General features: G+C 45.1%; 1 protein-coding gene across 2 annotated transcripts in view; it reads right to left on the reverse strand.

Moving 5' to 3' along the window:
• Positions 1-317: 317 nt before the first annotated feature.
• LOC119176809 (uncharacterized) overlaps positions 318-13398 on the reverse strand; it is a 68041-nt gene continuing 54960 nt past the window's right edge. For both annotated transcript variants that reach the window (XM_075877535.1, XM_075877536.1), the window contains 3 exons: positions 11323-11572; positions 9116-9244; positions 318-587 (listed from right to left, as the gene is read on the reverse strand). In XM_075877535.1, coding sequence (XP_075733650.1) covers positions 525-587; positions 9116-9244; positions 11323-11572 — 442 coding nt within the window. In that variant the 3' untranslated portion in view covers positions 318-524. The remainder of the gene's footprint in view (positions 588-9115; positions 9245-11322; positions 11573-13398) is intronic.

The raw sequence follows: 13398 nt of genomic DNA on the forward strand, positions 1-13398 counted from the left end.
ACAAGATCCGCATCTACCTTAACTACACTCTCCACGCCGCAATTTACCACCGTGTATCCGTCGTGGCAGAAAAAGCCCATCATGGTTTGCCGTGAAAATTATAAAAGAAGTATGACAACTTGAACGCATTTATTTGACATCTACATTAGTTCAAAACTTTGTTAAAATGTTTCACTTCATTGGTATATATAGAAACACACTGCTTCTGCAATTTTATTTCTCCAACTTCGGCGCTGTTGTCGCACTTGCGAGAGACAGTTGTATCTGAATGTGCTTCACGCTTCTCAGTTTTAATGACGTTTGAAAACAGACACGCATTCTGTGAGTCAGTGGACATGTGCCCATTGAATGAATAATGGCACGCTGCAAGCACTTTATTTATAACGAATACGGCAATAAATATACGCTGCAGCACACGCACGAAGAGGCACGATGAATGAAAAGTAAACGATGACGATGAAGATCACACAATTCCTAAAAATGAAGCCAGGGACAACGTCCGTTTCACTTGTGCGTTGAGCCACTTAAGACTGTGCAGTGACGGCCATTTGCAAGGACACGTCGTTGAACATGTTCAGCTGTTCCTCCTGCAAAATTTTAATGGAAAAAAGTAAAGCACGTGCAGTGAGCTTTTGTATTGTTGGCATCTGCACCACATATTGGCGCAGTGCAGGAACCCTCCATGGAAGCTAACCTTTCATTTTTCAAATTAACCGCTATTTATTTTTAGTATCTATACAAAAAGAAAACTGAGTCAAAAGTAATTCATATTTATGCACACATCACAGTCTGCTGTTGTCAAAACAGCCATTTTTTTTTTTACCGTTAGAGGGAAGGTGCCTCGACACTATATATATGGAGATCACAGACAAAAACCTAGTTCGATGTGCTCTCCGGATAACTAAACAGGTCGAATATTCTGTTGCAGTAGGTCATTAGGAGAGTTATCTTTGCTCTCTGAAGCATGCAAACATCTCGCTTGGCGCTGCACGATTACGCCATGCTGTATAACTGGTGGCCCGATATGGGTTTCTTAGTCACATCTAATTGTGACGCGCAAAGCATCGCGTACTTTTCGTGGCATTTCCTTCTTAGCGCTCATACATACTTCATCAACGCCCTAAGACACGGTGCAGTATTGACTAAGATTATTTTGTTCTGTCTATTTGTTTCCCCTTACAACACCAGCACATGTATTCATTTACAGCTTCGAGGGGAGGGGGGAGGTGCATCTCTGGAAGGTAGCGCGGCTCAGCATCTCTGTGTAATTGTGACAATCAGAGTTCTCCAGGCCATTTACATCTGCGACACCACACGAGTTCGGCTGCAATGTGAAAGCTATCACTGTGTAATATGCAACAAATATAACTGCTTTGCGTGCACTTCAATAGCGGAAACGAATCAAATGAGATAGCATAAACGTTATTTCACTTTTAGCTATCCGCGATATCTATGTATATTGTGTCGCGCCAGTCATTATGTTATAGCATACTTTCCTAAAATATAGCTTTAAAAATACCTATACCAAAGCTTCAGGTCTTTATTATGTATTGATATAACATTGATAAGGCACATATACATCAGGCTGAGGTGTATTGCCTATCAACAATGCCCATAGGTGACAGATATATTAATAATATTAAGCGCTGGAGTTTTACGTCCCAAAACGATGATATGATTATGACATATGCCGTAGGGCTCCGGCAATTTCAACCACCTCGAGTTTTTTATCGTGCACCTTTATCTAATTAGAGAGGGCTCAAGCGCTTTCGCTTTCATCGAAAATAGAGGTGACAGTGAGTGCAAAGAAAGGTAAGCTGGTCACATGAAGTAAAGTGTTCGATAATAACAGTCACATAAGACCATTTCAAAAGGCCGTCAGCAAGAGGCGCATAAAAGAAAACTCCAGACGTGGGGGTTTCATATCAGACTGCTCCGGAGCTAATAGAAAATAATTATGTAAATTTATAATCCTTTTTTAACTATCAAAGGCTTACTGAGAGATTTGTAGACAGCTTTAAGAAACGCTGAACAGTGGTACTTCAAGTAGTGTGGTAAGAGTGCGCCTAATGATTACAACTGATAATTAGTGCATGAGGTTATTTAACTGTGATTTAGGATAAATTTTAGGCATGAGGTTTTCAGGGCCCTAGATTGGGAATAGTTTTAGATATGGGTTAGGTGAGAGTATCACTTAGTAATTCGCTGATGAAATTGCAATAATGAGTAACTCCGGGTCAAGTTAAAGCTCAAGATTACTGAACTGGACACAGAAAGCAGAGTAGTAGGTCTGAAAATAATATGCATAAAACTTATAAAATAATGTGCACCAGTATCGGCAGAGAACAGGGCTTTGCGATAGGTAAAGAGACACTGGAAGTAGTTGTAAAAAAATATGTCTACTTAAGACATGTAGTAACCGCTGAGCCGAACCATAAGAGCGAAATAGCTAGAAGAATACGGATAGGGCGGAGCACAGTCGGCAAGCGTTCTCTAATCATTATTGGTAGTCTACCACTATCCCCTAAGAGGAAGATATATAACCGTAAACTGGATTTATTCTAGTTAAACTTCCTACCTTTCTGATATTTTCTCTCTCTCTCTCTCTCTCTCATATATATATATATATATATATATATATATATATATATATATATATATATATATATATAAAAACAGCTGCGGCTTACTGGTACTTATACATACGAAGCAGAAACCTGGAGGTTTCTCCAAGAGAAGGCAAATTCCAAGAGAAAGCAAATGCGTGGGAGGGAGACAGAAAATTAGGTAGGCAGATGAGATTAATAAATTTGTTCATGTAACGTGGCAGCAGAAAGCACAGGGCCGGGTTGACTGGCAGAATATGGGAGAGGCCTTTGTCCTGCACTGGGCGTTGTTAGGCTGATGATGAGGAATGATGATGAGGATTATCATGGAGGTGAATCCCACACGGATAAATATTTTAAATGTGAATTAAACGTGAGTTAGCGATGAATAAAATATAAAAGAGAGCTAAGCTGAATGAAAGAGTAAGTGAAATAAAGTTCATTAAAGGTGTATTAAATGTGAATTAACTCATCGGTGACAAGTCTCGGCACACTTATTAGGCTTGTCGAACTATACTGCTGTTGGTTATTAGGCACGCACACTACGGCTTGCCTTATAATGATATCGGGGCTTTGGAATGTAAAACCTAAGTAAGTGTTGTTAACATTAACAAATATCCGAAGTCCAAGGGGCCGGAACAGAACAAGTAATAGAAATCAACAATGCAATCAACGGAGGACATCAAAGGGATTTATTGAGTGTCTTGTGAGAGCATAAACTTTCGCCTGTACTCTCATCTGCGTTAAATAGAGTAACTGAGCGTACTCCGAATTATAATGACTACGGCGTCCGTGAAAATGACGCGAACGTCTTTGGTGTTTCTAGAAAAGAAATACTTCAACACTACATCACTCATTTCTACATTACGTTCGAAATTACATAACGCAAGTGCTTCAAAATCCTCGCACATACAAGACACCGCATGAGTACTGCGCGTATAAAAGGCAGAATGACTCTAAGATTTGAAAGCAACGAATGTCATCACGGGCGCCATTTTTTTCATAAAAAAAGCATTTCTCAAAAGCAGCGTATAAACTATTGTATTTATATAATTGTACCACCCGCGGCAATTAAGCGTGATGCCGTGCTTTCGTATTTACTAAAACAACAACAAAAAAGGCTCAATCGCTTTAATCGCGCAGAAATATTGCTGTGGCGTTACCCGGATAAGCTTTGAAATATCGGCAATTTTCTTAGTGAGTTGCGAAATTTTTCTGTTGCCTTCTATTTTTTTGTTACTCTATTGCGCAAACGACCTGTTCAAGAATTACAGCCAAATTCTGGCCGTAGTTGTGTTTTTTTCGCTTGATGCTCATCTACGCAGCTAATTAAAAATGCTTAGTTGCACGTTTCTTCCTCTTACACGACTTTATAGCTCCGGTATTCTGTGGTGTTGTGGACGACCATATCTCTGAAGCATCTCGGCTTACAAGGCAGCGAAGGACACGATATATATGCGTTACCTCATAATCTGTTAATTACTTTATCTGTCTTATTTACCTGCAACCATAAAGTGCGCGCAAGCACAGAAGGAAACTTCTTCTCCGCATCATCCGCACTCCTGAAATTAGATATCCGTTCGATGAGGTAGACTTCTTCGCTAGTTCTTTGAACATGCTCCAACAGGAAACAGTATACTAAAAACGACGACGAAGCATGTCAGTGCTTCATTGGGTCTGTTGCTCGTTCCTTGCTTCATCTTCGTTCTTGCCGCGCTTCATTGGACTGGTGCTTGAATGCTCAGCTTTTGATGCCAAGTTTCGCGAATGCGTCTGTAGAACTTTCACTGAAGTTACAATCACGATAGCAAGTTTGCAACGTGGTGATACTACGGCGCCTCTGGACAGGACTCGTTTTGATGCCCGTTTTGCGTCGGAATGCCTTACACGGCACTCACGCGGCCCTGAAGAGCCCATTAAAGTGTGAACATGTCTTGCGGCATCCGCTTCAGATGGTACTAAAACAAGGGTACTCGAGACCCAGTTTGGAATACCAAGATTTCTGGAGCACGGCCATGTGCCTGGATTGTGCAGAAGGGAGCGAAAGCGTTGGTATAGCGTACTTAAAAGCCGACAGGTCTCAGCGACCAGCTGTAGACATGGCACGCGTCTTTAAGTGTGCGTGCTATTTGTGTTATTTATATATGTTTCTATTCCTGCCCATATCGATTTCTATTTGTGTGTTATTAATAGCTATATATTTCTATGCTATCTCTCTCTCTCTTCTTTTCTGTATTTCTTTCTTCCAGTGCAGAGGAGCAAATTGGTCGTGTAGCCAACCTACCTCCATGTCTTTCCTTGTTTGTCGCTATCTCTCCGACTAACAATCACTCTCCAAAATTTAGAAAGTAGTCATCAATCCATCATGTTCTTACGCGTTTTCCGAGAATCTAGGGAAACTTACACCATCTCCAACTAAATGTAAACATGTGTAGATGCGAAGCAGCGGGCGCCGAAGCTTACACTGGCGGTAGCGTTGACGCTGGCGTTCATCGCGGCGTTGCGCAGGAGAGAAACCTCGGGAGACGGCGAAAAGCATGCAGTAATAGACTGCTGTTTTCTACTAGAACATGCCAATCACTGCTAATAGGCAATGGGAGACAGAAGGCTGTGATTGGACGCAAAAACCCGCAGTCCACTTTTAGTTGGTGGGCACGCTTCGAATATTCATTGTTCAAGAGTGCACAGGAGAAATCTCTCACCGGCACTACTACCTAGAAGGTAAAGATCCAGTGCCTATAGACCTTTTCACTCAAGGCTTCCTGTGCGCCACCATAGTCCTCTCTGGGCTGCTGTTAGCGCGTGACCCCCCCCCCCCTACCCCCAAAAAATACACTGCCTAGACTGTGACGTCGGCTTTTGTACTCTCGTGCAACAGCCCAGAAAGGAGCAAATCCTCCTCTTCGTAAAAAAAAGTCGTTTATACGGGGTGGCCAGTGAACGGTTGCACACCGCGAGCAGTCAGTTTTCTCAATCAAAAAACCAGCTACCAGACGTTGCCTGCGTCAACGTTGCGAGGCGAGAGAGGGAGCGTGCGTAGAAGCGGGGGAGGGGACGCATATGCGCAGTGGAGCACGGGTGCCGCCGGATCAAGCTCGCTCATAAGATGCTTCGCATCTAATAGAGAGCAAATGAATTATAACAACAGCCTTAGCGTTTCACACGCTGTGCATGTGTACTTCCGAATGATTCTGATCATCTGTTTTTTTTCTTAACCTTTTTTCAAGTGCCTTACCCCCGTACTCATGAATGCTTCTCGACTCAAATTTCATCCTTCACTTGATAGATTTGATCGCTGCTCCACCGCTCTACTTAAAATGGCGCAGCACTTCTCAAGAATAGCTGCAAATTATCATTGATATGCAGTCATTTTTTCTGCCCAGAGACGGCGCTCCCATCTACTTTCTCAAGTCAAGGTGAAGCGTTGAGTGAAGGGATGTTCTAGAATACGTGCTGAGCGACGTGCTGAGTGCGATCAACTTGATGCGCTTATTCGCATCATGTTAAAGGTGGTAAAACGAGCCCTTGGCCTCCCTATCACCACTCCAACGCACAAACTCCTCGAGCTTGGCGTACTTAACACGCTAGAAGAGATCGCCGAAGCTCAGGAACGAGTGCAATTGACCCGACTGACCACCACCAAGGCGGGCCACCATATTCTGCGCGAGCGCGGCTTTTTCTCCTCGACGGCCAATGATCCCCCAGAGTTGATTCTGAGTCTCCGTGAAATCTGCGACCTTATCACGATCGCTCCCATACCACGAAATGTACACCCCAAATACAACAGAGGCAGGCGCCTCGTGCGGGTGACCGCCATTCCCAAACGCATAGACATGGAAGCGGACAACGTCTCGTTCGTGGACGCCACTGCCTATCAAAACAACCGAGCCTTCACCTCGGTCGCCGTATCATCTGCGCAGCAGATTCTTAACTCTGCCACAATTCTCACCCGCTACCTCGAAGTAGCGGAGCAAGTAGCTATAGCTATAGATATGCTCGACAGCAAACGGCAACTCATCTACACCGACTCCAGACCGGCCATCAAGGCTTTCGAACATGGAGTCATCTTCGACCAGGTGTTACGTATCATGCGCAGAGCGGACCCGAGTGCCCTGAAGCACCACACTGCCATCTGGTTCCCCACCCATTTCGCCCAGGTGCCCCATCCAACCTCAACGAGATCGCCCATGACGCAGCGCGCGCACTTACCGACCACACCGCCAAAGGGCAACACCATCTTGCTGAGTTAGAGACCAATCGGGATGCACCAATAACGTACAATGAAATTACAAAGCACTTTTACTTGGAACGCCGCATTTTCCACCCCCACATCTGAAACTTAACAGACAACGGGCATTAACCATACGCCTGTTACATTCACACACGTACCCAAACCTTGCCACGCTTCACGTTTATTATCCCGATGCATACCCCAGCGACACATGCCCCTCGTGTGGACACACGGCGACACTCGCACACATGCTTTGGGAGTCACTCCTTCCGACTCTACCTCAAACAAGTGGTCCCTCAGGAGCTCACTTCTCGCCGACCAGCAATGAATGGGCCATTCAGCAGGCCCATGAAACGGCCGCCAGGTACTCCCTGTCGGTCCCTACGCGGGAGACGCCCACTACGTGCTAAGCGTATCCTACAGGACTAAAGTTTTTTCATTCCATTTTCTGTGTGCTAGAGCAAGTGGCTAAACTTGGGCGACCTGGTAACGGTTTTTTTGCAGAGAAAGCTGTTATGAGATCACTTTTCGGGTTACGAGCAGTTCCATGTTGTCCGCCGCTGGTGTCCTTGCACCAATGACACAGTGGGGTTTGAACCCGTGTCCGCTGGGTACAAGCCCAATATTCTACTACTGAGTTACGCCAGTGCTTGTAACTTGTCAAACTTGCCTTAGGCAAGCATGACCTGGCAACAATGGCACAGTGGGGCTCTAACCCGGGTCCACTGGGTGCCAGCCCAGTATTCTATCACTGAGCTACACCGGTGCTTGTGAGTTCTTGTCAAACTTGCCTTAGGCAGGCTTGATATCAGGAAAGCAATCGCGTTTATACGACTAGACAACAGCGAACGAACAACCAGTCATTGCACAATGCGAATAGCGTAACGAGGGGCCGTCCAATGCTCCAACTCATTACAAAATCTTCTTGTTTCCCTATTAACTGTGGCGCATACCCTCTTCAGACATCATTTCTCATCGTCGTCCGACACTGCATGGGCAATTCTCACAAAATTTCTTGCAAGTTTTTAGCGGATACCACGCTTCTCAGAAGAATGACGAAAAATAGCACAGCGAATGCCGGCCTACTACCCAAAAGCTAATTATTAATGCCCTTGTGGGCACCAAGCAAGTGTACTTGCAGTAGTTACCCAAGGAGTGTTTTGAAAAGGCTCTGAAAGGCCGCTCTTCTAGCTTTAGCTGTGACTGTGCTGCGCCTACCGCGCAGGCCTGGCGTTTTTTCGATTGTGCTCACAGCCACTGAAAACCTATCCCCTCACCAGGTTTTGACGTTGCAAACAGCGAAGAGCGGCTCGTACATCACGCCGTGGTAATCGGGTGCCAAATATCAAATGGCTGCATGGCGATGAACAGCTGAAGCTTAAAATACAACCGAAGCCTCACATGGGACTTTTCTCTCAATTTTCCAGAAAGAAAGTCTGTACGCAAAAATTCCTTGCTATATCATAAGCACTGACAATTATAATCAGCGACGTTGTATACAACGTCACTGATTGTCTTACGTGACCTACAGATAAACAAAAACGCCAGGAAGTTCAAGATGGAAGCTATAGAGATGAGCAAAAAAGTCGTTAACAGGGATTGTGAGCTGGAGCCGACATCGCACGGACTTGTCTTCCGCAAGACTAGAACTAAAATAATTTCTAGCCTTGAAGAAGACAAGTCCACTTGTCGAAGTTCTACAATACACAACGCTTAATAGCGCCGCTGGGAATGCGTCACGCAGTATATAATAAAACAGAATAAAAGTCCAAAAAAAAGGTGTGGCTTGAAACCTGGACAAAACATCGTTGCTCAGCTCTGATATAGAAGTAGGTAGCAAAAAAAAAAAAAAACGTCGCTTGCGAACTCTTGTCGAGGCTTAACAAGGCGGTTTTTATGCACTAGCAGTGAAGCTTGGTTCATGCCAGCATGGCAACACGGCATTTTTATTTGTCCTGTGTGTAAAATTTTGACTTTTGTGCTAAGGAGCTTCGTAGCTGGTGCCATACTTATAGTGCATATAGACAAAGTTCTTAAATGGGCCTGGCAAAGTGATTTTAGGAACAGTTAAGAATACACACCGTAATTCTCTCCTAAGAGCGTTACCTGCGTAAACTTATCATTGTCACATTAACACCATCGAAATGAGCTGTACATGAGTGAAATTGCGCATTTCGCTCTACTGCTCGAAACGAAAATTGACATCTGATCTCTAGCAGGTACCAGATTTGTGACGGAGCCCGCGCGGCTTGATAGAGAAAACAGAGGATATTGTTACCTCGGCTAGAATGCCGATGCAGTATTGCTGCAGCAGGGCGACCGCTTCCCGGGTGTGGCCGGTGCCCATGAATGCAAGGGTAGCGTCTCTGCCGGCATGCTCCCACAGAATCTCCTCACCACCGGGATGCTGCGAAAATCGACACTCTTTGCTTTTGGGTTGCCCGCACAATACCGTCACGAGCCGTGACAACTGAAAAAGCATAATCGAAAGGATCTGTTGCTGAGCTGCAGCGACACGCTGCAACAACACATGTCCCTTTGCAGCCAAGACGATGACACCTAAGTTAGCGTATAAAGTTCAATAATTTGTTTATTGCGCTACTTATGAAATCTCACGTGCTTTTTTTGGCAGCCACTCATATCCAGCTGAAAAATAACGATGTCACTATGTAGCTGCAAGAAAGAGACGTGAAAGCGCCGAAACAGCTTTTGTGTTTTATTCCCGTACTTATATGTTCTCTAGTTGTGCTTATTTAAGATAGAGATTTTATTTCGAGATTTTATTTCGTTTGTATTGGTCTTTTTTATTCTATGTCTATGGTTTATTTATTGCAACTTCTAACAAGTCGAAATACTACTAGTAACAGCCAAACTAACTGGTTTTTAACATGTAATGGTCTGCGGGACACCCACCCATTTGAATTGAAATTTACCTACATGAATAACGCTCAGAGCGAGGTGCTATAATATTTAGTCTGCTACCAGAAGCTCTTTTCTTCCTCTCTATTTTTTTTTGTCAGAGAACGCCCTATACTATGTTTCGTTGTATATGGCATCTCGTTCCAAATACCTGTTCTATATCTGTGTGAGTGCTGAGACATGTTCCCTTAAATAGCCTCCGTATAAATAGTGTCTGATTTATTTACCTTTTCTTCGATATACACAACGCCAGTAGTTATATACATGCGAGATATGTATATATGAGTGTGCCAGACGTGTCATTACTGCACGGCCTAAGGTGGACCTTCACTTTGGAATTGCCGAGCCCGACTAGCAATCTCTGACGTTGTTCGAGCGACCCTGAATGCAGACGACGTGGCCTTCCCGAATTCACGTGTCACCTGCTTCGGCTGCTACTGTCCGCAGTAAAAGAAATATAATTCGATCAGATATGCCAAGCGAGAGAGCCAAGGCCGTTTGTGGCAGCACGCTGAAACCGCTCCGACGGATCCTCCTTTTCCCGACATCGTGTGCGCCTTACTTTCTGTTTTGTTTGTTTGTTTGTTTGTTTGTTTGTTTGTTTTGACAGCCACCGTATCATTCCACAGAAGTGGCCGGAACTGTAAAACGTCTCTTTCACACGCATTGCGATCTCGAATAGTGGTGCAAATCAAAGTAAAAAAAAAAGGCGCGCTGTGCTGGGAAAGCTGACATAAGCAAAGCGAGCGAATATTAAGGTGGCCAGCTTTCTACCCGTCCACCTTCCGCACTTGTCCGCTTTTCTTTATTATATTTTCCCTTTTAAAGCACCGTTATCGCGTAGATGGCATCGACGCATAGTGAGCTGTGCATAGCGAGGAGACTAGAATTCAAACACGTGAATTACATAAACAACGTCTCTTTCCTTCAGAAACTACATTGCGATAGAAATAGAAAACTTGCAACCGACGTGCGTGTTTGTATGAGCGGCATTAGCTTGAATAAAGCAGTGATTGAAAATTAACTATACGGTTATCTTTTGGCAAGAAGAAAGCTGCCACGACATGCAGGTGTTTGGAGGAGCACTGGTTGGTAATGTTGCAAGCCAGCTACGTCGGAGAGAACAAAAAAAAAATCCTAGTGAATACTACAGCCGGTTCTGCCTTGAGTGTATTTGTGTTGCGCTTGCAGTTTCGGTCACGAGGCTAGAGAAGCAGCAGATTACTAACACACTGGCATATAGAAGTTGTAAAATATGTTAATGTGACCGAAGTTCGATGCTACCGTACGCCCTTCTTTCATGTGTACTACGTTTACACGTTAAGTTTCGATATCTTGCACAGTTGCTCCGCAGACGTTCTTTGTAAATAACTCGAAGACAACATGCACCCCAGGTTATAAATGTTTGAGAAACTCATGCATTTTACACAAACTACGGCTTCACTATTGGCGGTTCGACAGCGATGAACGGTAGCAGGGACCATGTTCCGATAGACGCATGATCACGTCCTCCTTGCCTCTCCCGTCATCCCGGAGTCGTATGTGCGTCTCGAGTGAACAACATACCTTGTTTAGAAAGCTGGTGACGTCGTACACCCTGTTGTGAATGACGATCCACAGGTCATTTTGGTGGCAGTGCTGGTACACGTCCTGCAGCGTGTACCGAGGTAGCTTGCGGTTTCCGTCCCCGTTGACCGTGGCCGGCGCCGTGTCGGGCGGGGGTGTCACGATTGACGCCGCCGCGTTGCCCAGCTGCTGGAGGCCCGTGCTGGCGACGGCCACAAGAGAGCTCAGAGCATCCAACATGCTGAATCGGCTGCACACGAGAGCAAAGGCGAACGCTTGCAGTTTCCGGCGCACCGGCTCAATCCCACTCGGGAGATGGGCTCGCGTAGGAGAGGCACGCGCAGGAGAGGGAAACACTGCGGATGAGAGAGCGACTGCTGAAAGCGAGCGTCGAATAATGGGCGTTCTCCCGTTAGCGCTGACGCAATCGCGCCCACAGACGAGTTTCGCGGTCGAAGAGAGTGAGAAAAAGTTTATTGAAAAAAAAAAAAAAAGAACGCCCGATGAAGGTGATGTGGTGAGAGAGCATGCACCGGAAAGACGGCCTTAGGTAACGCTCGACGAGTACGTCGGCGTCGGTGGAATGAATACAATTAGCGTGAAACGTCAATTTATCGCCGTAAAATAAAAAGATCACGGCCGATCGGACTTCGGGCAAACTAGCAAGGAATCTGTTAAGGGAACGCTATTACGTATGCTGCCGAATGGCAGAACGTGCAAGCACAAGATGAGTAGTATCGATCGAGTTTTGCGTGAATGCGTGTTCGGAACGATCATGTGATAATCCTTTGTCACCTCAATTGATATAGCTCAATGTAGTTGTCACTCACACCTACGCATCAGGGCGGTATGACCCCTTACAGCTTCTTACACCTGTATTTATTTATTTATTTATTTAGTTAGTTAGTTAGTTATTTATTTAGTTATTTATACTTAATTCTACCCTTATGATAAAATCTTGTGTCGTAATATATTTTGTGATACTTAGAGACAGGGTTCCCTGCGACTGGCCACTGGTTGATGCTGCTGCGGTGGTTTCATAAAATGTAATGCGTGGTGTTAATGCACACCAAGAATCAGGCTGCAAGCCTATGCCTCGAGCTTTTTTTTTTTTCGTTTATTATGGGGTTCTGAGGCCTACTCAGTGTGTAGCACTACCGTCGAAGGGTCAATGAAATGCGATGAGGGGTGCGCTGGCTTGATGCCTAACCGAAGACGCGTATGTAGACTGGCCATCGGCCAACGCTAGGTGTTTCTCTCTTTTTTTTTTCACCCTACCGGGAGAGGAGTTATTCCTACATTCATTCTGACCACGCACCTGCAATTCGATCTCACTCATACGTGCTCGGTTTGCTGACATGCGTCAGTTTGGTTTTGCTCCCATTATCAGACGGCGCCCTGCGTCTATTCATATTGCGACTAGCAGCAGCATTACATCCGAGGCGATATTTTAGGCTTAGCAGCCTTACACTAAGCGCTAAAAGCACGGAGAACGTGACTAGCATTTATGAATACGTAGCATGCAGGTATGCTTCAGGAAAGTGCTGCGTTTTTTTGCATTACGTTTTCCTTCGATATTAAATAGTCTAACAAAAGCAACTACGCAAACGATTGCTGTGAAAAAAAATTGCCCGCAGCTTCCCTCGGGGGAACACTGAGGAGGATGCGGAGCATATAATTGGTTAACGGGGTGTTAAAGTGCGACTTGCTTGGGTCGCTGGCTAAATTGGTTAACGTGGTTGTAGGAGGGGTGTTAAATGAGTGAACACGTACGACACGTATTCGAAAGGGCGGTGTTTATTTATTGCGACGAACTTTGAGCACGATGGCTTTTTGGTCGGTAAAGTGAAGAGTGAGTGGATCGGGTTGCAGCGGTCGTAGGTCGAAATTTGCAAAGACGTGGACGATGCAGGTACCGCGAATGGTGGTCGGCTGGTGGTGTTTGCAGTCGTCGTGCGTTGCGCGTTTCAGCGAGTGTCGCGACGCCATGTATTCGACTATCCAATCGTCCTTGATGACGTCGACGTTGAAGTCGCCAACTAGCATGAACGGTCGATGTTGCGGTTGTTGTTTTCT

The sequence above is a fragment of the Rhipicephalus microplus genome, chromosome X (genome assembly GCF_043290135.1).
Source record: "Rhipicephalus microplus isolate Deutch F79 chromosome X, USDA_Rmic, whole genome shotgun sequence".
Classification (NCBI taxonomy): domain Eukaryota; kingdom Metazoa; phylum Arthropoda; class Arachnida; order Ixodida; family Ixodidae; genus Rhipicephalus; species Rhipicephalus microplus.